The 25711-nt window shown below is 37.8% G+C and overlaps 1 protein-coding gene across 3 annotated transcripts; it reads left to right on the top strand.

The window, feature by feature from the left end:
* Nucleotides 1-15276: 15276 nt before the first annotated feature.
* Nucleotides 15277-19969, top strand: LOC143860673 (uncharacterized). Of its 3 annotated transcripts, none has more exons than XM_077371442.1 (5): nt 15281-15536; nt 15651-15806; nt 15928-16536; nt 16656-16780; nt 19626-19969. In XM_077371442.1, the coding sequence occupies exons 3-4, from the start codon at nt 15931-15933 to the stop codon at nt 16740-16742; spliced, it is 693 nt and encodes a 230-aa protein (XP_077227557.1). In that variant the 5' UTR covers nt 15281-15536; nt 15651-15806; nt 15928-15930; the 3' UTR covers nt 16743-16780; nt 19626-19969. The 3 variants fall into 3 exon arrangements, with proteins under 3 accessions (XP_077227558.1, XP_077227557.1, XP_077227556.1); XM_077371441.1 differs by having other exon boundaries at nt 15925-16536; XM_077371443.1 differs by having other exon boundaries at nt 15277-15536; nt 15651-16536; nt 19639-19969.
* The last annotated feature ends 5742 nt before the right edge of the window (nt 19970-25711 follow it).

Below are 25711 nucleotides of genomic sequence, written 5' to 3'. Positions count from 1 at the left end.
TAACATAATGGAAACTAACCAGATGGCCCTCTGCACGGTTCAAGATCTCATCAATGAACTCAGAGAATCTCCACAGTTGAGGGGCCTTCTTGCGAAGCATCGGATAACATTAAGGGAGTCAACCTTCACAATGAGATTAGACAAGTCTTGCATCGTCGTCAATCTAATGCCCTGCAGGATTGCCCTCACTTCTACCTCATTAGAATCCTTGATTCCAATAGGCCCAAAAAAGACCCATTTTTTCAAGCTTGTCCCAACTCTAAGAAGGCCTCCAATGGCCCCCAACGATTCATTAACCCTTTGGTAATAGTCTCCAATACCTTAAAAAGGGTTTCAAGGAAACTATGCTTTGATTAAAGACACCACTAAGGTACTCCAGTTCATCTAGTTAAAAGAAGGTGTGTAAATTGGAAGAATAAGAATAAGAAAACTTTGAACTAAGTCGGATTCATGCTTGTAGGAAGCCACTATCAACTGTGCAATAAAGGAAACCTTGTCAATTCAATCTTCTTTGTTTTGTTAAACCCCACGGTGGTGGTATGGTAGAGTCTTGCTTTGTGGACGGGTTCGGAACAAGGCATGCGTGCATATGATCCTTTCACTATGGAGAGCAGGAGGTCTTCGCTGCCTTGTGAACCCAGCCTGGTTTGTTGCCCTCCTCTGTAAGAACCGACCCTTTGCCTGAGTCCCATGGCTCAGCTACCCAATGTGGAACAGGCGAATGAAAGGCTATAGCACCTCAGACCCTACCCAACAGGGTTACACCAATGGCCCAACTCCATCTTAAGTCCCCCATCTCATCCCATTTCAGTCTCTCCAAACCGAAAGGAACTTAAACATTGTTGGTGTCAAAATCCATTTTGGTTCGATGAGCTTAAGTTGAACTTCGATCCACCCATGTCCTGCTCTTAGAGAACACATGATAGAGGTCCTGTTGTTTAGACTCTGGGAAAAGCCTCCGAGGCTCAAGTTAGAAATCAGTACAACAAGAGAAATCCAAACGGCAACGAAGCAATCTGAAGCGTTAGAAGCCAGATGCGTACCTTTGAACGTGGGGGTCCTTTTATAGAGTTGGAGTCCTAGGCAATGTAGATAATTGCCTATATTGGGGTCTTTCTTTATTGGTTGACTTTCCTAAGGAGTCGATCTCCTAATTTATCTTGGAGATTCTCGAGTTCCCTTATGGGATTTGGTTTCTATTTAACGTAACCAAGGTTATGAGTTCCCTTATGGGATTCAATTTCTATTAACGTAACCAAGGTTAGGAGTGTTCGTTCGGTTATAACCGAACCGAATAGACCGAAATTTGATAATCAAAATAATTTCGGTTATCAAATTTCAATAATCGAAACCGAACCGAAATTTCCAAAAACTGAACCGAAACCGAACCGATTAAAAATTCGGTTATTCAGTTAGTTATTCGGCATAACTGAATAGTGGGAGAAAAAGAGGAAAAAAAGCAAAATCTTGATATGGATAGGAGGGCTAGGATCATCCTATCGAAATGATTTTTTGAGCACAACCTAATTAAGTTGTGATAAATCAAATGGACGGTTTTGATCATCCTAAGGAGTGACCATATAACACTTTTTTGGAAAAATAATGGTTTTTATCCATAATTTCAATTATTCGGTTAACTGAATTTTTTTTAAGATAACCGAACCCGAATAACCAAATTTCCAACAACAAAAAAACCGAAACCGAACCGAAAAGAAAAAAAACCGAACCGAACCGACCAAACCAATTCCGTTCGGTTCGGTTCGGTTATTCAGTTATAACCGAATAATGAACACCCCTAACCAATGTTATAAGATAGATTGTTGCCTTATGGGATTCAATCTCCCTTTTAGGGCACTTTCCTTTCTTACTCGGAGCTGCCAACTTTGGAGATGAAAGGACCTTTTTAACCTTTCTCCGTAATAGGAGATTCGGTGAGTTCGATCCCCTTAATTCCCTTAATTTCGGCGTGAAGATCACCTGTCATGCTCTTATTGGAGGGACGAAGTTTACCCCTAACACACGTCAATCTCTCATTGCTAAGCTTCCACTATACAAGGGAACATCAATTACTGATATATCTCTCCAAAAAGAACCAGACTTTTAGTAGGTCGATGCAAACTAAACAGAGCCGTTTTTAACAACTTATCAAAAGTGCAATTTTGGTGAAGTATTTAGATAAGCTTTCTACAATAGTCACAGATGCATTACTCTTAAAAAACATGATCTATAGCTACAATTTTGATAGAGATCGAATAGCAATATGGTGGAGTCTTTGATATGATAACAAAAAACAGGGGACACTCGGTGCAATCTGAAGGGCCGTTATTAGGGGACCAGTTGGTCCAAGTCCCATAATAATCGTGATCCTATTCACAAGATTGAGGCAAGGAAAAAATCAATGGCTTGAATGCATCCTAAAATTCATGTTCCTCTTCCTTATTCACCAGGGAAGGATCATCCATGAAGGTGGGACCAGGGGCAATATGCCAGACTTGAGACTTGTGGAGACCGACAACATTCATGGAATCAATTAATCATTGTAAGCATAGCGATGCGTCCAAGCTCTGCAATGACAGTTAGCCACAAGCCCACAATGAAAATAAAAATGCTAAAAAGAAGGGCAATGGCTGTTAGGCTCTTTCCTAACAGCCAATTTTAGTCTTTGTTTGAGACGTGGACATAATCCGATCCACTGATCCAATTAGGACCACAAGTATGGCCGAATGCCATCCCCGGTTATTCGTTAAGTTTTAAAGGCAAAGAAAAACATTAAAGGGGGTGAATTTATCCTCAATCAGTGAACCATTCTCACAGAAACCGTACGGGGGGCGGGGGGGAATTTTATCCGTTTAAGTTTGGGGGAAGGGATATCATTCCCTTTTTAGTTACCCTTATCCATTGAATGTCTATTTAGCATGAGATTGGACCATGTGAATTGCCTCGTGATGTTCTACAATATCGACAATCTCAATTTCACATACACATTCTCACAGAAACCGTTAAAGGGGGGGTTGATATCATTCCCTTTTTAGTAATCCTTATCCATTGAATGTCTATTTATCATGAGACAGACCATGTGAATTGCCTCATGATGTTCTACAAGATCGACAATTTCAATTTCACATACACATTCTCTTGTGAGACCCAACATCTGATGGTTAGCGTTGAACCTTGATGATCATTGTCTGCATAGTCGTGCTATACTGAGAATTGTGATCATCCAAAAAATTGATGTTTCTAATTTAATAGGTCAGAGTAAGTCAAGACGGAAAGGGGTATTTTTATTATTTTCATTGCGAAAAAAGCCAAAAATCAAGGGAAAGATTTCTAATGTGTTAAGAGGCTATTTGTTCGGTTCCACTCTCCCCAAATTTGTTACCATATCATTATTCTTGATTGTAACATGCACTAGAGTTATTAATTCTCAAAGCTCAATTCATTCTATTTGTAATTTTATATACTTTATAATTCAAGTATAATAAAAGTGTTATTGTTTGTCAAATCTACTGTCTACTTTTTTTTTGACTCAATTTAATTATTTAGCCTTTTAGTCAACTAGTAAAAATGCACGTGCATTGCATGTGTGAGCCATTTAGATTGTCCTTTAATATTTAAAGGGCTTGTTAGAGCTTTTTGAGAACTGTAATAACCTTTTGACAGCCAATTAAATAGTAAATACTAAAAGACAAGAAACTTTGCGGGATATCAAAAGATTGCAACAATGATTTCATTTCCGTATAAATATATCAAGTTTGAGGAATGGTACGTCAATTGGTTGTGAGCCGCTTCAAAACAGTCAGAATTTTATTGGACAATGTGCTTTTTAAAAAACAATATATTCACTGCTTCAGGTGTTTAGCGAAAAAAGAGTTTATTAAGGCAACTCATTGAATTTTATTGGACAATGTGTTTTTTAAAAAACATATATTTCTAATTTCTTATTTCCACTGCAAAGAAATCTGATTTTTTTCATTATCAGATGCTGAATTAGAAATGTGAAAATCCAACTTACAATGCAAAAAGGGCTGCACATGTGAGAAATCCAAATCAAAATCTTCTCGGCATCCAAACGGACCCTAATAGGATTTAATTTTTTCAAGGAGAATTGAAGATTTATTACAGAATCTTTATATTGGTTTGAAATTGGTTTGAGAATCACCCATTTCCATTATTACGAGTTTTTCTTACTCATGAAGAATCCTTGTCTGTCGTCAAAGCTTCTGATTTCTGCAATGTCATTGATGAAATTAGCCCATCGAGAAAACTGCACTTAAAACGCCTTTGGGAGAAGCTTCCGCTTGACGCTAGCATTCATCTTTGATCTTTTCCGGATAAGTGAAATAAAGCTTACTGTGATAACAAACAAAACAAACATAAGGCAGTGCTATTAAAGCTTACATCTAAAATATGTGCATTCAAAAAATAAGAGACTAAAATGTAAGCTAAGTTTAGGTGATGAAATATTTTTAGAACAAAAATAGGTCCTCCTGTAAAAGAAATAGACAGAGTAATTAGTCACAAAAAAAGACAAGTATATGCAACAACGACGTTATTGAATATTTTATTATTTCTCACATCTCTTTTGGCTCTGAACGGCTACGTTATTGAATATTTTATGATTTCTCACGTCTCTCTTGGCTGAGAATGCCGTCAGAATATCAAGTACGCTGTCGAATTTTCTGAGTTCAAACATGTCTTCCAAATGTATCGAGTACGCCGTCGGAATATCGAATACGCTGTCGGATGTTCTGGGTTCAAACATGTGTTCCAAACGTATCGAGTAAGCAGAAAGAATATCGAGAACGATGCCAGAATATCAAGTACACTGTCTGATTTTTTAGGTTCAAATATGTGTTCCAAACATATTGAGTATGCCGCCGGATTTTGGAGTACGCCGCCGGAATCTTAAGTACATAAAAATACTTTCACTTATCAAGGATCTAACAGTCTCTGCTTATTGTAGATGACAACGATTAAAACGAACCCAACGCTTGTTTGGGTTCAAACATATGTTCAAACGAACGAAAACAATGACAGCTAAGATCAAATGCATTAAATCTAACTTTAAGATAATGATTGACGTTACTGTCATCATGTAGAAGGGTATTGGGGTCTTTTTCCCACCTATTTTTTGAAGAATCACCTTTGCTAAAAAGATTTTGGGTGTGTACGGCAACACTTGTCATCCTCCCCTATAGAATCGAGTAGAAATGGATCTATGATAATCTAAGTAAGTGACTCCTAGTCGTGCCTCAGATTCTCATCCTTTTTTGAAAAAAAAATGGCTTGAATGTCATCCTTTATACATGTTAAACGTAGAGTTTGGAGAAATGGGCTTGGCAGGTCTAGTTTGCAGATTACAGAACTACCTTCTTTGGATTTTATTGCGTTGCATTCGAGCACCTACAAAATGGGCAGAAGCCATTTAAATTATGGTTGTGAACACGCCCTTTACTTATTGAAAATTATTTCCAGTAAGGTAATTCATAAATGCTACTACGAAAGCATAAGGTATAATCAAAGAAAAGGATAAACATATCATTTAAGCACTCTATAAAATGATAAATTTTGTTCAAACACTTAGTTTTCATATCGAAACTTTCAACTAATTTTAATGTGAGACGCAATAATATTGAATTTCATAAGAGAAGAAAACATAGCATTAAATCCATTGCCTCATGGATATGATCGGCTCGGCCAAGCATATCAGTACGCATGCATAATGTTCAGCGGTTGGTCAATCTTAGAGAATTTTGGCTCTGTTTGGATTACATGAAAGACATTGTCGACGGGATTTTTTTTTTTTTTTTGAGAACTTTTTTCTTCCCACAATTTTTAGGAAAATGATATGATTATAGTTGATCTAGAGGAAATCATCATACATTGAAACTCTTTCTAATTAAAAATTAGGATCGGTTCGAGTTATCTTTTATATGCATACAAAAAAGTCATAACTTTTATAAATATTTTTCATTTCCAAAAAATTTCCAATAATCTAAAAGCCCCAACAATGAGCTTTCGTGAAAATCAACCTGTGGATTCGGTGTATAACCTGAAATCATCGTTGTCCAAGTGTTTACATTCGAATGAGGGATTTCATAAAACACTGACAGGCATCTGATGAGGAATTTCATAAAACACTAACTCACATTACCTTGAAATGAGTTTGGGAAGGAGATGAAGGGTTGTAGTATGTTTTTTAGGTTTTGCTTGGTGACAACTGACAGGGCGTAACGAAGAAATTGATGAAAGACTCCTAAAGATCTATTTAAATAAAATACCATGTTCGAGGAAACTGAAGAAAAGAACATCCAGAACCAAAATTTATGATAGGAAAAAGCCAAAAAGAACCGAAAAATTGAAATCCTCTTTTAGAAGAGAAAAACGCACAATCAAAATCCTCCTACAAAAAAAAGAATTAATAATCCATGTTTGAAGATATCCCCTAAAATTTGGTCATCCTAAAAATCAAAACAAAACTCAGGATCCCTAATTAAAATCCATCCATTTAAAGGGGGGAAATGGAAAACAAAAAGAAGCAAGAAAACTCATCTTTGGTTTGTTTGCCGGAGGGAGAATAGCCCGGTTCAGAATCCATATATAGTTCTTACCAGTCTCCTTCATTAATGAATGAAAAATAAAAATAAAATATATTTATGTTCAAAGAGAAAACGATACCCAAAGCAGGACATAGAAGAGAAGCAAAAACAAAAGCATGTGACGAGACTTTGAGAGGCGAGGCGGTGAGAAGGAGGCGGTTGAGAGCAGTGGAGTTTTCAGGAAGGGAATCCAGCGAATGTCAAAAGGGCAGATAATAGGATTTCGTTTGGAATATTTGGACGGACATGTAAGGGTCATTGCCATTGGAATTGACAAAAATAGCCATCAGAAATTGGATACACAGGGAACTTTTCCTAAAATACAATAGAATGTAAAAAGAATTTAAGCAAAAGTTGGAAACAAAAGCGATAACTTTTGGATGTTCTCTAGGGGCAAAGTAAGTGACCGGGATGACAAATATACCCCTGCAAAATTGAGCAGGGCGGAGACAAATGTACGGTATGGCCCGTACCATAGGATGATCCAAACCGTCCAATAGATGGGCCACACTGCCTACATAGGTTGTGCCCCAAAAATAATTTTCATAGGTTGATCTGAACCCTCCTGATCTATAGAGGGTTATAGGTTGATCCAACCCGTCCATGTGATAGAACCATGGTTTTAAATTTCGTTCTGAAATTTCGGTAATTTCGATCTGAAATTTCGATTAAATGCCATTATTTATTTTTTTAAAAAATTATTACAAAATTTCATAATTTCGGTTTGGTTCGAAATTTTAAAAATTCAATCTGGAATTTCGAACCAAATTACCAAATTTCGGATTTCGTCGAAATTTCGGACCGAATTTTGGATTTCGCCGAAATTTAAGTTTTCGGTGGGGTCCGAAACGGTTACCGAAACCAAAATTTTAAACCATGGATGGAACACAACATCAATCGGTTCTGCCCGTAAAATCATTTCCATAGGTTGATCGTAGCCCTCCAATCGATATAGGCTGATCCTAGCCCTCCAATCGATAGAGGTTTCCATAATTGTTGTTCCTTTTCAGGTGCCGGAATCCGTCAATATTTTGCAAGTGTCCTTCATGAGTAATAAAAAGTAGTTCTTTCGTCATTGTCATATGACTTTACTTCTTCTTGGCAGTTTTTGCTGTAATTGTCATAGACAGGTACCATGTGTCGGTACTTTTTGTATGTAGATTACGTTTTTACCCTCAAATAATTTTAATATAGGTAGATGTTAGATATCAGCAAAGATGTGAATGGTAAAAGAAAAGGTTAATGGCATTATTTTTGGAGGTTTGGTATTTATTGCCCAACATAAATGACGAGAATATATGGATTTAAACATGAACGGAAATAACGAAAAAGTGAGGATGACTTTATCCCCTAATGGTAAAAGAAAAAGTTAATGGCATTATTTTTGGACGTTTGGTATTTATTGCCCAACATAAATGCCGAGAATATATGGATTTAAACATGAACGGAAATAATGAAAAAGTGAGGATGACTTTAACCCCTTATTCGCGCTTTTTATATATAATATATGGATTTAAACTTTTATGATTTATAAAAAAAATTGAGATTTGCTAGGGACCATCGCAGAAGGCATTTTGTGGACCGGCTGTTGCATATGAGAGCAACCACATAAGCTCACTTCTTGTCTTATTCATTTAATTCATCCTATGTGGCTGCACTCTCATACAATAGCCGGTCCGCAAAATGCCTTCTACGTTAGTCCCTTGCAAATCCCAAAAAAATTTCATTAAAAATTTCCTCTTCCTTATTCACCAGGGAAAGATCATCCATGAAGTTGGGACCAGGGGTAATATGCCAGACTTGAGACTTGTGAAGACCGACAACATTCATGGAATCAATTAATCATTGTCAGCATAGAGATGCGTCCAAGCTCTGCAATGACAGTTAGCCACAAGCCCACAATGAAAATAAAAATGCTAAAAAGAAGGGCAATGGCTGTTAGGCTCTTTCCTAATAGCCATTTTTAGTCTTTGTTTGTGACGTGGACGTAATCCGATCCACTGATCCAATTAGGACCACAAGTATGGCCGAATGCCATCCCCGGTTATTCGTTAAGTTTTAAAGGCAAAGAAAAACATTAAAGGGGGTGAATTTATCCTCAATCAGTGAACCATTCTCACAGAAACCGTACGGGGGGCGGGGGGGGGGGGGGGGATTTTATCCGTTTAAGTTTGGGGGAGGGGATATCATTCCCTTTTTAGTAACCCTTATCCATTGAATGTCTATTTAGCATGAGACTGGACCATGTGAATTGCCTCATGATGTTCTACAATATCGACAATCTCAATTTCACATACACATTCTCACAGAAACCGTTAATGGGGGGGTTGATATCATTCCCTTTTTAGTAATCCTTATCCATTGAATGTCTATTTATCATGAGACACAGACCATGTGAATTGCCTCATGATGTTCTACAAGATCGACAATTTCAATTTCACATACACATTCTCTTGTGAGACCCAACATCTGATGGTTAGCGTTGAACCTTGATGATCATTGTCTGCATAGTCGTGATATACTGAGAATTGTGATCATCCAAAAAATTGATGTTTCTAATTTAATAGGTCAGAGTAAGTCAAGACGGAAAGGGGTATTTTTATTATTTTCATTGCGAAAAAAGCCAAAAATCAAGGGAAAGATTTCTAATGTGTTAAGAGGCTATTTGTACGGTTCCACTCTCCCCAAATTTGTTACCATATCATTATTCTTGATTGTAACATGCACTAGAGTTATTAATTCTCAAAGCTCAATTCATTCTATTTGTAATTTTATATACTTTATAATTCAAGTATAATAAAAGTGTTATTGTTTGTCAAATCTATTGTCTACTTTTTTTTTGACTCAATTTAATTATTTAGCCTTTTAGTCAACTAGTAAAAATGCACGTGCATTGCACGTGTGAGCCATTTAGATTGTCCTTTAGTATTTAAAGGGCTTGTTAGAGCTTTTTGAGAACTGTAATAACCTTTTGACAACCATTTAAATAGTAGATACTAAAAGACAAGAAGCTTTGTGGGATATCAAAAGATTGCAACAATGATTTCATTTCCATATATATATATATATCAAGTTTGAGGAATGGTACGTCAATTGGTTGTGAGCCGCTTCAAAACAGTCAGAAGTCAGAATTTTATTGGACCATGTGTTTTTTAAAAAACAATATATTTCTAATTTCTTATTTCCACTGCAAAGAAATCTGATTTTTTTCATTATCAGATGCTGAATTAGAAATGTGAAAATCCAACTTATAATGCAAAAAGGGCTGCAAATGTGAGAAATCCAAATCAAAATCTTCTCGGCATCCAAACGGACCCTAATAGGATTTAATTTTTTCAAGGAAAATTGAAGATTTATTACAGAATCTTGAAATTGGTTTGAGAATCACCCATTTCCATTTTTGCGAGTTTTTCCTACTCATGAAGCATCCTTGTCTGTCGTCAAAGGTTCTGATTTCTGCAATGTCATTGATGAAATTAGCCCATCGAGAAAACTGCACTTAAAACGCCTTTGGGAGAAGCTTCCGCTTGACGCTAGCATTCATCTTTGATCTTTTTCCGGATAAGTGAAATAAAGCTTACTGTGATAACAAACAAAACAAACATAAGGCAGTGCTATTAAAGCTTACATCTAAAATATGTGCATTCAAAAAATAAGAGACTAAAATGTAAGCTAAGTTTAGGTGATGAAATATTTTTAGAACAAAAATAGGTCCTCCTGTAAAAGAAATAGACAGAGTAATTAGTCACAAAAAAAGACAAGTATATGCAACGACGACGTTATTGAATATTTTATTATTTCTCACATCTCTTTTGGCTCTGAACGGCTACGTTATTGAATATTTTATGATTTCTCACGTCTCTTTTGGCTGAGAACGCCGTCAGAATATCAAGTACGCTGTCGAATTTTCTGAGTTCAAACATGTGTTCCAAATGTATCGAGTACGCCGTCGGAATATCGAATACGCTGTCGGATGTTCTGGGTTCAAACATGTGTTCCAAACGTATCGAGTAAGCCGAAAGAATATCGAGAACGATGCCAGAATATCAAGTACACTGTCTGATTTTTTAGGTTCAAATATGTGTTCCAAACATATCGAGTATGCCGCCGGATTTTGTAGTACGCCGCCGGAATCTTAAGTACATAAAAATACTTTCACTTATCAAGGATCTAACAGTCTCTGCTTATTGTAGACGACAACGATTAAAACGAACCCAACGCTTGTTTGGGTTCAAACATATGTTCAAACGAACGAAAACAATGACAGCTAAGATCAAATGCATTAAATCTAACTTTAAGATAATGATTGACGTTACTGTCATCATGTTAGAAGGGTATTGGGGTCTTTTTCCCACCTATTTTTTGAAGAATCACCTTTGCTAAAAAGATTTTGGGTGTGTACGGCAACACTTGTCATCCTCCCCTATAGAATCGGATAGAAATGGATCTATGATAATCGAAGTAAGTGACTCCTAGTCGTGCCTCAGATTCTCATCCTTTTTTGAAAAAAAAATGGCTTGAATGTCATCATTTGTACATGTTAAACGTAGAGTTTGGAGAAATGGGCTTGGCAGGTCTAGTTTGCAGATTGCAGAACTACCTTCTTTGGATTTTATTGCGTTGCATTCGAGCACCTACAAAATGGGCAGAAGCCATTTAAATTATGATTGTGAACACGCCCTTTACTTTTTGAAAATTATTTCCAGTAAGTTAATTCATAAATGCTACTACGAAAGCATAAGGTATAATCAAAGAAAAGGATAAACATATCATTTAAGCACTCTATAAAATGATAAATTTTGTTCAAACACTTAGTTTTCATATCGAAACTTTCAACTAATTTTGATGTGAGACGCAATAATATTGAATTTCATAAGAGAAGAAAACTTAGCATTAAATCCATTGCCTCATGGATATGATCGGTTCGGCCAAGCATATCAGTACGCATGCATAATGTTCAGCGGTTGGTCAATCTTAGAGAATTTTGGCTCTGTTTGGATTACAAGAAAGACATTGTCGACGAAATTTTTTTTTTTTTTTGAGAACTTTTTTCTTCCCACAATTTTTAGGAAAATGATATGATTATAGTTGATCTAGAGGAAATCATCATACATTGAAACTCTTTCTAATTAAAAATTAGGATCGGTTCGAGTTATCTTTTATATGCATACAAAAAAGTCATAACTTTTATAAATATTTTTCATTTCCAAAAAATTTCCAATAATCCAAAAGCCCCAACAATGAGCTTTCATGAAAATCAACCTGTGGATTCGGTGTATAACCTGAAATCATCGTTGTCCAAGTGTTTACATTCGAATGAGGGATTTCATAAAACACTAACAGGCATCTGATGAGGAATTTCATAAAACACTAACTCACATTACCTTGAAATAAGTTTGGGAAGGAGATGAAGGGTTGTAGTATGTTTTTTTAGGTTTTGCTTGGTGACAACTGGCAGGGCGTAACGAAGAAATTGATGAAAGACTCTAGAGATATATTTAAATAAAAGACCATGTTCGGGGAAACTGGAGAAAAGAACATCCAGAACCAAAATTTATGACAGGAAAAAGCCAAAAAGAACCGAAAAATCGAAATCCTCTTTTAGAAGAGAAAAACGCACAATCAAAATCCTCCTACAAAAAAAGAATTAATAATCCATGTTTGAAGATATCTCCTAAAATTTGGTCATCCTAAAAATCAAAACAAAACTCAGGATCCCTAATTAAAATCCATCCATTTAAAGGGGGAAAATGGAAAACAAAAAGAAGCAAGAAAACTCATCTTTGGTTTGTTTGCCGGAGGGAAAATAGCCCGGTTCGGAATCCATATATAGTTCTTACCAGTCTCCTTCATTAATGAATGAAAAATAAAAATAAAATATATTTATGTTGAAAGAGAAAATGATACCCAAAGCAGGACATAGAAGAGAAGCAAAAACAAAAGCATGTGACGAGACTTTGAGAGGCGAGGCGGTGAGAAGGAGGCGGTTGAGAGCAGTGGAGTTTTCAGGAAGGGAATCCAGCGAATGTCAAAAGGGCAGATAATAGGATTTCGTTTGGAGTCTTTGGACGGACATGTAAGGGTCATTGCCATTGGAATTGACAAAAATAGCCATCAGAAATTAGATACACAGGGAACTTTTCCTAAATTACAATAGAATGTAAAAAGAATTTAAGCAAAAGTTGGAAACGAAAGCGATAACTTTTGGATGTTCTCTAGGGGCAAAGTAAGTGACCGGGATGACAAATATACCCCTGCAAAATTGAGCAGGGCGGAGACAGATGTACGGTATGGCCCGTACCATAGGATGATCCAAACCATCCAATAGATGGGCCACACTGCCTACATAGGTTGTGCCCCAAAAATAATTTTCATAGGTTGATCTGAACCCACCTGATCTATAGAGGGTTATAGGTTGATCCAAACTGTCCATGTGATGGAACCATCGTTTTAAATTTTGTTCTGAAATTTCGTTAAATTCGGTCCGAAATTTTGATTAAATGCCATTATTTATTAAAAAAAGTATTACAAAATTTCGGAATTTCGGTTTGGTTCGAAATTTTAAAAATTCAGTCTGGAATTTCGAACCAAATTACCAAATTTCGGATTTCGTCCAAATTTCGGACCGAATTTTGGATTTCGCCGAAATTTCGATTTTCGGTGGGGTCCGAAACGGTTACCGAAACCAAAATTTTAAACCATGGATGGAACACAACATCAATCGGTTGTGCCCGTAAAATCATTTCCATAGGTTGATCGTAGCCCTCCAATCGATATAGGCTGATCCTAGCCCTCCAATCGATAGAGGTTTCCATAATTGTTGTTCCTTTTCAGGTGCCCGGAATCCGTCAATATTTTGCAAGTGTCCTTCATGAGTAATAAAAAGTAGTTCTTTCGTCATTATCATATGACTTTACATCTTCTTGGTAGTTTTTGCCGTAATTGTCATAGACAGGTACCATGTGTCGGTACTTTTTGTATGTAGATTACATTTTTACCCTCAAATAATTTTCATATAGGTAGCTGTTAGGTGAATGGTAAAAGAAAAGGTTAATGGCATTATTTTTGGACATTTGGTATTTATTGCCCAACATAAATGACGAGAATATATGGATTTAAACATGAACGGAAATAATGAAAAAGTGAGGATCACTTTAACCCCTAATGGTAAAAGAAAAGGTTAATGGCATTATTTTTGGACGTTTGGTATTTATTGCCCAACATAAATGCCGAGAATATATGGATTTAAACATGAACGGAAATAATGAAAATGTGAGGATGACTTTAACCCCTTATTCACGCTTTTTATATATAATATATGGATTTAAACTTTTATGATTTATAAAAAAAATTGAGATTTGCTAGGGACCATCGCAGAAGGCATTTTGTGGACCGACTGTTGCATATGAGAGCAGCCACATAAGCTCACTTCTTGTCTTATTCATTTAATTCATCCTATGTGGCTGCACTCTCATACAATAGCCGGTCCGCAAAATGCCTTCTACGTTAGTCCCTTGCAAATCCCAAAAAAAATTCATTAAAAAAACAAATAGGCCGGCCCAACATGGTTCGGGACGCCAAGACCCAAGTGGGCCATGGGCCATGGCCCGTGCAGTTACCACCCCAGAATTCACGGGCTGCGGCCCGCGTGGGCATTGTGCCTGGGCCTACTGTTTGACACCTTGAGTTGCGAAGGTGACAAGTAACACATCATTTCCTAGGAAGGGAAAGAGCCCCTAGAAGAAGTATCATTGAGTTGAAAATAATTTCTAGATAATGATTTAGGAGATTTTACTCGGTTTGGAAAGAAAAAGACGCACCTCCCAATTCACATTTTACTTGGTCTGATTTAGCACGTACAATTTAAGGTTCCAAGTAGGGCTGCAACTCAGGTTGGGTGGGTCGGGTTTTGAAGAACCCAACCCTACTCGAGAAATATCTTAGGTCAAGTCGGGTTTTTTTCCGGAAAACCCACGATTCCTGAACCTGGCCCTACCCATGATAAATCTCGGGTCGGGTCATATCTTTTTACGTTGACGCAATTTTTTAAGGAAAACTCTTGTTTGGCAAGGCAACTCAACTCATAGAAATAGAAAAACTCAAGCATGACAAACTCTTTAGTGCACTGACTAATAACTAGTCCAAAGAGAATAAATTGATGCATTACCAAATGAAAATGATTATACTCATACGAGATAAACAATAAACTGTTTAGTGCATTAACTATTTAGTTGAAACTTGAAACCCTAGAGCTAAAGGGGGAAACGAACAGAAGATGGAAAAAGCCCATGTGATTGCTTGCGTGCGTGAGTTTTACTTTTAAGTTTTCACTTTTAAAGTAACAAAATTTTAGAAGAAAAAAAATACATACTATAACTTAAGTAACTCGGGCGGGTCAGGCCAGGTCGGGTCGGGCCTCTTCAAACCCGGCTCGACCCGAGATTCATGTGGGCTTTTGGATCGTAGACCCGGCTTGACCCGAAACCCAAGAAACATGAACCCAACCCAAGCTATTTTCGGGTCGGGTCGATGCGGGTAGGGTTTTACCCGACCCAAGTTGCAGCCCTAATTCCAACTTCCAAGCTCATAAAATTTCCCATCCATTTCTCCGTGCTGCATTTGACCAGACACAAAAGGTCATACGGAAGAGAAAACCAATCAAACTCGACAAAAAAGAGGGAGTTCGTCATCTCTCACAAGATCCCAGTTAAAAAAAAAGGAACTTGGAAGGTTAGCTAGGAGAGAGAGGATAAAAGAGAAAACCTTACCCAGATTCACGGGCCCCTGATTCATCTTCCAATCAATAATTCTATCAGGTACAATGAAGAGGAAAGCCTTTTTTTTTTTTTAAATATTGATGGGTAAGCTGGTTAATGAAGAGGAAAGCTGTCAAGAGAAAGAAGGAAAACGACTCTGATTCCCCAGCTAACTCTCAAGGTACCCACCTTCCCAACCTCTCTCTCTCTCTCTCTCTCTCTCTCTCTCTCTCTCTCTCTCTAGAACCAGAATATTCCCCTCCATGTAAAAATATAAACGAGATTTTAATTGCAGGACAGAAAGAAAAGAAATAAGCAACAGCCCTTGTCAGTCTCTCGGGCCCTTGATTCATTTAATCATGCCATCTGGTCCAAAGAAGATAAAAGCTTCCAAAAGAAAGAAAGAAAAAGGAATCACACCTCAATTCCCCAACTAACTCTCGAGCTCAAGGTTCCCACCTTCCATTCCCATCTAACCTTCTTCCTATTCTTCTTCTATCTTTGTGGGTATTTATTAATTGATTTGATATTCCCTCTTTATTTTCCATGTTTCTTTATTCATTTTTAAGAAGGGAATGGTGGAAGACCGAAGACATGACTATCTGATTGGAGAAAGTGAAAACAGTGAACCCCCTTCTCCAACTTTGGACTCTCTACTTGAGGAGCATAAAAGAACAGATTTTTCTTACTGGGTTTTTGACAAAACAATGGAAGGATCCGAAATTGGGGCTTCTCAGCAGAAAACAGAAGATCAGGAGGAGGTTATTCTGCCTTCTATTGAGACACCCATTTCTGAAAACAAAGCTGTTAGTGTTGAGTTTGTAGAATCCTTAATAAAGGGATCTTATGATGATTCATTCAGTAAAGATGAGACTTCTGCCACTGGTTTGGAAGAAGATTCTCAACTTGTTGAAATTTTGGCACAGATGGAATTTGGGGAACAGTTTGATTCAAATTCAGTGACTTCTCAGTCTGTCAATGCTACGGAACAGATTGTTTCTTTGTCTGAAGAGGTGAGTACTAGTATAGAAGACCCCCCAATTGAGGATTCTGAAGTTTTGGCTAAGGAAAATGAAGAGGTAATAACAGTGACGCCATTGGAAAATGTTCTTACTGAGGAGCCTAGAGATAGTGGTGAATGCCGCGATGAGGCTGAAGAACCAGAGAGCTTGGAAAAAGAGGTTGATTTATAAGCTTTAAGTGATTGATTTTTTTTTTCTTTTTCTCACATCAGTTAAATTTATCAAATTCTAAATAGAAAGATTTTGCTTTTCTTCTGAATTTTTGTCGGATTCTGCAGATAGTTTTGGCTCCTCCACCAGTTCGGCCTACTTCATGGAGGGGTTGTTGTGGTTTGTTCGACCTTCTGACGGGTTCCCATAGATAATGCCATGTGGAGAAGCCTTTATCGGACTCGTTCTAATGGTAGAAAACAATATTTGTTACAATTGAATCCTGCGCTCAATTCCCTTCTACGTTAGGAAGTTTTTTTCCATGTATCTCATGTATATGCTAAGTCAATCCCTTTGATTATTGTCTTCTTAATTTTGTGAGTTCATTGTTATAGCAGTTGACTGACTGGTGTTTGGTTTTCTGTGTGTTTGGTATTCTGTTGGCTTTATATCTTATTTCATCACTTCTCATCTATTTGATATCAGTTGCATTTCTAAGTTGAGTCCAGAATGTTTATGTTTTCCTTCCTGTAAGTGTTGTAGTATGTTCTGATGATTTGTGATTTGTTTGTTATGTGATAGGGGAGTGCTTTGAAAAGTTAAAAGATTAAAGGAAGAACAGATATTCACACTTAAATGAGTTTACGTAATTAGAAAATTCATAAACTGTTTGTGTTGAACACAGTTGACCAATGACTACTTCAAAAATAAAGAACTTGAGGCATTTCATGAGTATGTTGAATGACACATTGTTTGTTCTGAAATTTCAAATGGTTTACAGGGGTCTACATAGATTTTGCAATCTTATTTTGTTTTTTTCATCATTCGTTATGAAATTTCACGTGGATCAAGTGGCATTGTAACTCTGTAAAAATATTGTTTCAAAGTGGGGCAGGTAATACACTCTTTTGCAGTGCAATTAGTCCCTCACAGGTAACCCACCTATATAGTTGGCTTAGTTGAATCAATTTTAGCATCATGATAACAGCTGTATCGGCTAGGTAAGGCAGTAGATCTGATTGCTGGCCCGATAGGAACTTGACACTCTCATGGGCTCATGGCAATATCTGCACAATGTACTTATGATGCACATAGCGATTTTTATGAATTTAATCTGCTCGAATCGACTTAGTAAAGGCTCTAAGAAAAAAAAAATCTTACACCAATGATGGGCACAGCTCATCCAAAAAACTTGGATTTCGAAGGAACTATAACAATCACGGAAAAGTTAAAGTGGAATGGGCCATGATGTCAAACTTATTTAAGGGTGTGCCAATTGTCGGAGAATAGGAGAAAATGGAGCTGCTTCCTGCGTTGTGCTGTTCCATAGAAAAGCATTGTTCCTAGGTGAAAATTGGGAAGTACAAAGCTGAATATTTATAGCTCAAGTTGGGAGATTCTAGGACTAGAAGGTAGAGGAAGTATCATTAGAAATGGAATTGGAGAGTTTCATCGTACCTTTCCTGGTCCAGTGGGACGAAAGAACCCTACTGTAGCCGAAGCTTTGACTCTTATAGAAGGATTTGAGACTTTTTTTTTGGTAGGTAAGCTAGATCGAACCTCTGACCTCAAGGTTAGAGAACAAAGCCTCAACCAACTGAGCTAGGACTTAAGACTTAGGACTTATTATCCCTTTCTTGAGTGATGTTTGGTATATCAAATGTGAATCTCTAAATATTATCAGATGAATTACAGAGGGGGCATGATTTCCTTCGAAACTGGCAAGTGTATTCGAAGAAGTGCTAGATAGACTTGAAGGACACTGCATCCATTCTTGCCATGTTAGGAGGGAAGCAATGCGGAGGCTGATAGGCTACCAAATAAGGGAATAACTAGTGGAAATCTTGTAATTAGACACCATGCGCCTGAATTTCATAGGTCTTATTTGTAGCTAGTTAGTTTATGTCTGTTGATGCTATATTTTGTTGCCGTTGCCTGATCATCTCAGCATGACATTATTTCTTTTTCCTTCTTTCATTAATGAGGATTTTTTTTTCCTGTTCAATAAAAAAAAACTTGGACATCTTGGTAAAAAACTTGAAGGACTTGGAAGAACTCAGAAAATTCCTGAAAGTTGAAACAAGTAATACAGTTGTTTGATGACTGAACTCCGAATCCTAGTCAATTGTTTGGGTTGCCTGAACTCGGAATCCTATTCAAATCTAATGGCTTGATTGGATTTAGTAATGTCAGCATTTATCTTTTGCAGGGTACATGCTTACATGTACCAGTTCTTAATGATTCGCTCTTCTTCATTACTTTGGATGGATTACCTTGCACATACTTCTCTACTTGTGGTGTAGGATTGTTGTCAAGGAATCACTTCTCGTATAGCTCTAATGCCAAATTGATGTGGGACGGATAAGGATAAACAAATATATATATATATATATATATATATATATATATATGTAGCGCTGCATATGATGTAGGACAGTCAACTAAAAGGAATCTTGGGTGAAGTAGAAATTAATAAGGTACGAAGGGTAGGGGTTTTTAGTTGAGGATATGGAGGTATAGAACTGATGTGGGTTATAAAATGGATTGTTTAGATGTTTGAGTGAAGAGATCTTGTAACGGTCGATGACAAAAGGTTTGTACGGGTAATAGGCTATAGGGAAAGTTATCCTATGGGGTTTAGGATAACTTTCCCTATAGCCACAGGGATGCGAATGAGGTGATAGACTCCCTTGCTAACGAAATAAGTAGACATGCTTTTGTATGTGAGCAACTACCCTTGTTCTAATTAGCTGTTTTCTTTCATAATAAAAAGTGCCATCTCTTTTTAAAAAATATGCAAATATTAGAGATTTGATTCTGTTGCTTTCTTTCCAATTTTTAGCGACGGATTCATGCAGGGGAACACCCTTTTGTGCTTTGTAATCACTCTTTTAGATTTAAGGAACTAAATGTGCTTTAATTTTTTGAGTTTAAATTTTCGTTCTTCTGCCAATAACAACTAATAAACATAACATTCTGCTCTGTCTATCCTTTTTGCATTATTATATCATTTCTAACATCATTCAAGACAAGTAAATAATGATGCATCCTGTTATATCTTGTTCATTGCACTAGATCATATCTAACATCAATTTTAGTTTTTTGATGCAGCAACTGGCATGAAGACAACCAGAGAGATGGATAAGGATGATTAATTGAAGGAAGCTTTTCATAGTAATGCTATTAATGAGAAGTTTGCAATATTTTGATTAAGGTAGGCTTACGGTGATGTAATGTTTAAGGTTTTATTAGGATTACAACTGACAAAAGCTGAATGGTGAGTATGGGGTTTGCAGTAGAGTAGGATACTAGTGAAGTTGGTCAGCTGACGCAATTGAAATTTTCATTCGTTAGATTGTGGGATTTTTTGTTGTTGTTGTATTCTTTGATGTGTGGTTTAATGGTGTGACAAATATCTTTCATTACTTGACCATCTTGAATTTGTTGCTTTGCCGCGAAGTTCGTCATCATTTATTGGTTGCAGTTAACAGTGGAAATAGGTGAGGCATAGAAACATTGTTCAGACATTTGTTATTGGTTACTCTGTTTGTTCATAAAACCTTGTTTTCATCTGTAATGTCATGCAATGACTGTTAGGTGTGCTTACAATGGAGATTTGTTTTGGGTGCAACAGCTGTTCAAAATCCGTAGACCAGATGAAAAACAAAGGGTAATGCATGAAAACGGGAGGGCCTCTTTCAATTGGATATAGATATAAGAAAATCAATGCAATGATCATTTGTTCCTTTTCATCTAAGCATGCTGAAATGTGTCTGGTGAGCTTTGATGCCCATTCTTGGCACATTAATTGCAGGATCATTATACCATAGTATTTTTGCTTTGGCTTGATCACCTAGTTTTCCAAAGGCAAATTCCTTCGCGGAAGAAACCCTTTTTCCAAGTGAGAGTTCCATGGACTCACTCTTTTTGGCAGATCACAGATTGAACCTACTTTAAAGTTTAAACTACTTATGACATGTTGCTACACAAATTTGAGTTTGTAGTTCTGATTGTAGTGTAGCTTGTTAGCACGCGCTTAACTGTCATCACGGAATTGAGTTACCTACCAAACCTGGCACCAATCCAGAGTAAGGGTAAGGTGCTCTCTTTTTTCTAAGGAAAGATTTCACTACCCACGCTTAGTAAGGTCTTTCATTTCTAAAACACTTTTAATCTTCTCCTATTTTTGACTTACCTGCATCTCTCTCTAAAACAAAAGGAGTTTAGTCTGATGAATGAAACGTAAGTAGTGTTTAGGGACTTATTTGGATAAAAAAAGCTTTTAAAAAAAAGTTTAGTCTGATGATTGAAACGTAAATAGATTAGCCAATCTCAAGAATAGCTTATCCGACTATTTCTATACCCGTACTGAATAATCTCATTTGGTGAATGATTTGGATCATCTGGTGAAACTCAAAAGGATGTAATCTTTGGTGGATCTACTTGAAGATGAAAACGAATCCATGAAAATGAATCAAAAGGATCTAATTGAAGATGAAAATGGAAAGAATGATCTCTTTGGTGGATCTACGCTTTGTCCAGCTTCAGGTCTTCTAAAAATGAATCCATTAACTCCGGAGTAGTGACTCCCTTGGATGCTTGCTATGGGATGCCTGCTATGGATGATAGATATAAACCTCGAGGTTGAAGAACAAAGCCTTCACCAGTTGAGCTAGAGGCTCAGTCCCAAAGGGGGGAACCCTTTTAGTCGACATCTTGAGGGTGGTCCCCTCAGTTGATATCCGAGGGGAGTCAATGTGTCCAAAGGAAACACATGCATGGTATTTAGTAGGGGTGCAACTCAGTCGAGTTCAAACCGAGAAAAGTCGGGTTGAGTGTTTGGGCAACCTGACCCAAGTGAAAACCGATATTTTTCATCAAAAAGTTGGGTCGGGTTGAGTTCGGGTCGCGCAGGTTGAAATCAGGTCGGGTCGGGTTCGGATTGGGAAAAAAAGGGTTCCTCAGGTAGGGTCGGTCTCAACCCGACCCGAGTTGCATCCCTAAATTAGATAATGGAAGAAGAAAGATCATGACCCTTTTGCTAAAATCAAAAGCAATAAAGTGGGGAGAAATTGATTTGTGTGTGTGTGTGTGTGTGTGTGTGTGTGAGAGAGAGAGAGAGAGAGAGAGAGAGAGAGAGAGAGAGAGAGAGAGAGTGTGTGGGGTAGGTAAGCTGGGAAAAAACAAAGCCTTCACCAGTTGAGCTAGAGGCTTAACCCCAAACGGTGGGTCCCCTCAGTTGATATCCGAGGGGAGTTAATGTGTCTAAAGGAAACACATGCATGGTTTTTACGATGTAACTGCTTCTGGTCCTGTACCCTTCATATGGTCTGGTCCTGTTTGGACAACCACAGCCAATTGATGATGGCCCCGTCTTTGATGACTAATTTTAATTTCCTCACTACTATAATGACAATATCATGTATTATTAAAGAGGACAACTATGCAAATAGTACCATCGTGATCCATGGTGATGATCAAGTCCAGTTTTCCAGAAATGTGTATTAAAGAGGACAACTATGCAAATAGTACCATCGTGATCCATGGTGATGATCAATTCCAGTTTTCCATAAATGTGTCATCCATTTTTGAGTCCTAGGGACAGGTATGTGTAATCAAGACCATTGATCTGAGGTCATCATGAAGAGACTCCATGGTTCCGGTTACACGCTGAACAGACATCCCATCCACGAGATAAAGAACTTCATAAATCAATGGTTTAGATTTTCTTGGTTTGAACCTTAGAACGAGGCTTTACCGATCAATTGGCTTGTATCATTGTATCATCTTTCTCTTCATCTAATAAATCGGTAGGGGTCCCGGCCAAACCCCAGCTTGTTGAGAATTTAGGGAATAAAACGGCTTACCAGATTCTGTTGAAGAACAGAAACAACTAACAAACAGCGTTAGTAAAACCTTTTTCGATGCGGCGAGATGAGACATGGACTATGTGGCTCTCTTTAAGGTGAATTTGCGCCTCTGCGGAAACTAATTCCGATGCAGCAAATTACTGGCTGCAATCACCCCCAGGATACAACAACCCGACGCACCGTCGATCTCCAAGAACTGCACGATCTCAGAGATTTGAACCACACGAACACTCCAGTAGCCCAACAAAATACGTAAAATAAACAGAGGAAGAAAGAAAACACTGTTTACAGTAAAGTAGAAAAGCAAGAAGAAAACAGTAGTTTTTTCGTTCTGTTGTTGTGTTGAAAAAACACAGAGAAGATCCTCTTTTATAAAGCCAAACATGTCCATTCAACACATCCTTTAATGGAGTAAAGACGTCCTTTAAGAGAAAAGAGCCGTTAAAAAGCGTTACAAATGCTAAGAGACACTTCCCCAACAATCACAACGCTTAGGTACGCCAGCACTATTCAGGTACGTCGGCTTACTCAAAAACTATACCGTTATTTACCCAGTTAATGACGTTCCAGTAAGCCGGTTTACTTCAGGTATGCCGGCTTAAACTGCGAAGGTAACAGTGAAGTTAAACGGACAAAAACCAAAATTAAAATGTATGGGATGTGAGAATGGCCGGACGGCCCGTGTGTGGTATAGCCAAAAGCATATCGGAGGCCCCATTTCTCCTCTTCTCATTCACAAAGCTAAGGAAGTGAAAAGCTATATAAATACATGAAGCTTTTCTTCACTTTCCAATATCGCACTATTCGCTTTTGTGAAGGAAGTGAGCAAACTCATTTTACAAACCAAAGTGGCTTCTTTTTGTAAACAAAAGAACTTTGTATAATACCAACAAGGGCTATTTTGTATTAAAATACCAATACAGCTAACCCATAAACAAAAACGGTGCAATGGATTGGACTTGTGGTCGCAGATAGGATCAATGGATCAGATCACGTCCATGCAACACATGTGGGGCCTAAAAGTTTACTGTTAGGGAAAACCCATCACCCTCTCGTCTTTCCCGGCATTTTTTCTTTTGAAAAGTATAGGATAAATCATGGGATTTGTTAGGCAATTTCTAGGAAATCCATTTTGCAGCTGACATTTGCATGAGAGAAGAGCCACACCGGGTTTTGTCTCATTCATTTAATTCATGTGATGTGGCTGTTCTCTCATGCAAATGTCACGGCGAAATAGGTTTCTACAAAATTCCCTAGCAAATCCTATAAATCATATTTGAGAATACACGTAACTCCAGCTAAATTGCTGGCAGATGACTACACAATAGATTGTTCAAACCTAATTAATTTTAGGGATTTCCTAGCATCAATCTCAGAAGGCATTTCGGGGATGGCCTGTTGCATGTGAGAACAGCCACCTCATGAATGAAGACAAAATCTGGTGAAATGTGAGCCTGTGTGGCTGCTCTCACATGCAACAGGCAATCCACGAAATGCCTTCTGCGCTGGACGCTAGCAAATCCCTTAATTTTAAGGTAAATAAGTGTCACGTCATGGCCCACCTTAGAACTGATGATGGCATAGCATCAATGAGAAAATACTTAGGCCGCAGAAGCCTCTCTCACGGTTGAAAAGTTTGGGTTGGCGATAAATTGGCGAGGTGTCAGGAAAGAAAAGTAATAGCGAAATCAAAAATAAGAAATTTGTAGAGGAAGAAAAACTTCCAAACGTTTTAGTAAAAGGGGAGTGATAAATCGACTCCCCATGTGTCTTTCTCTCTCCTCTAGGTTAGAGAGAGAAAGAGGAGAGAGATAGACACATGGGGAGTCAATTTATCCATTAGGGGAGTCGATTTATCACTGCCCTTAGTAAAATTATAAACTATAGATTTAGAAATATATACATCCAAAATAATAGTTCTTTGTACGGGTGCAACTTGGGTCGGGCTTTACCTGACCCGCATTGACCCGACCCAAAAATAACATGGGTTAGGTTAAGAAATCATGGGCCTTGGGTAGGGGTCGGGTTTTAAATTAGAAAACCCGACTCAATCTTGGGTAGGGCTGGGTTTAAAGAAAAAAAAACACCAGAAACCCGTAACCCGACATGACTCTTATGAGTGTCTTGTGAATTCTTTAAATATCTATTGAATAACATAGGAAACTAGTTTTCAAAATATTGTTACAATTGTTTTCATTTAGGTGATCATGTGTGTAATGTGAAAATATAGTGTCCTCCATAAATTTATACACATTATGACATAAATTTAGAGATTTTGGGTGTGAAGATTTTTTTTTCCCCTACAACCTATAAAATTAGTCACTATCCTACACTGACAAAATGAAAACCTGACCCGACCCAATCCAACCCGAGAAACTATCTGGGGTTGGGTCGGGTTTACGAATCTCGGGTTTTCCTGTAAAAAATTAAACCCGACCCGAGTTGCACCCCTAGTTCTTTAAAATGTAAGTTTAGAATAAATTCCTAAAACTATTTTTTTAGAATAACTTGTAAGGACTCGTAACAGGGTAGAACTCGCCCCTAAAAGCTAGCCGTTAGAGGGAGGGTGCCCATCCCTTATAAGCAAATCCACATCCATTGACTTTTCCGATGTGGGACTATTTTTGCTTTCACGTGGAACCCCCAACAATCTCTACCTCCACGTGGAAGCAACATGGACAATCTCGACAATCCACGCAGGTGCAACGTGGGAACTACGAGATCTACCCCGAAGGATTATTCCGTCCTCGCAGGCATTATCGGGGTTACTGAGATCTTCCCCGAGGGACGTTCCCGCCCTTGGAAGCAAACCGGGGTTACCACGCCCTAGCTTTGATACCACTTGTAGGGACTCTTCACAGGGTAGAACTCACCCCTAAAAGCTAGCCATAAGAGGGAGGATGCCCATCCCTTATAAGCAAATCCACATCTATTGACTTTTTCGATGTGGGACTATTTTTGCTTTCACGTGGAACCCCTAACATAAGAAACTAAAAGGCCAGTATAAATGAGCCCTGCTTTTTAACCATGACCACCCCTTCTTTAGTATTTTTTTTTTTTTTTTTTTTGGATTTGCTAAGCTCCATCGGAAAAGGCTTTTCGCATCTGGTCTGTTGCACGTCAGACCAGCGGACTCGTGAATGGAGACAAAAGATGATGTCCTCATTAACGAGGTGGCTGGTCTGATGTGCGACAGACCGGCATGAAAACCCTTTTGCGATGGACGATACCAATTCCCTTTTTTTTTTTTTTTTTTTTTTTACATCTTCCCATAGACATGAAAACACTAGCAAAAAAGGAAATCTGTTGGGAGA

Source organism: Tasmannia lanceolata, unplaced genomic scaffold, assembly GCF_043159265.1.
Source record: "Tasmannia lanceolata isolate RefF3 unplaced genomic scaffold, GAP_Taslan_0.1 ptg000037l, whole genome shotgun sequence".
NCBI lineage: Eukaryota > Viridiplantae > Streptophyta > Magnoliopsida > Canellales > Winteraceae > Tasmannia > Tasmannia lanceolata.
This window is presented reverse-complemented; position numbering and strand designations above follow the sequence as displayed.

Bases quoted from the DNA above. Each gene is read 5' to 3' on its own strand.
- LOC143860673 (XM_077371443.1), top strand. From the start codon at position 15,931: ATGGTGGAAGACCGAAGACATGACTATCTGATTGGAGAAAGTGAAAAC. The intron at 16,537-16,655 runs GTTGATTTATAA...CGGATTCTGCAG, and splicing joins CAGAGAGCTTGGAAAAAGAG to ATAGTTTTGGCTCCTCCACC.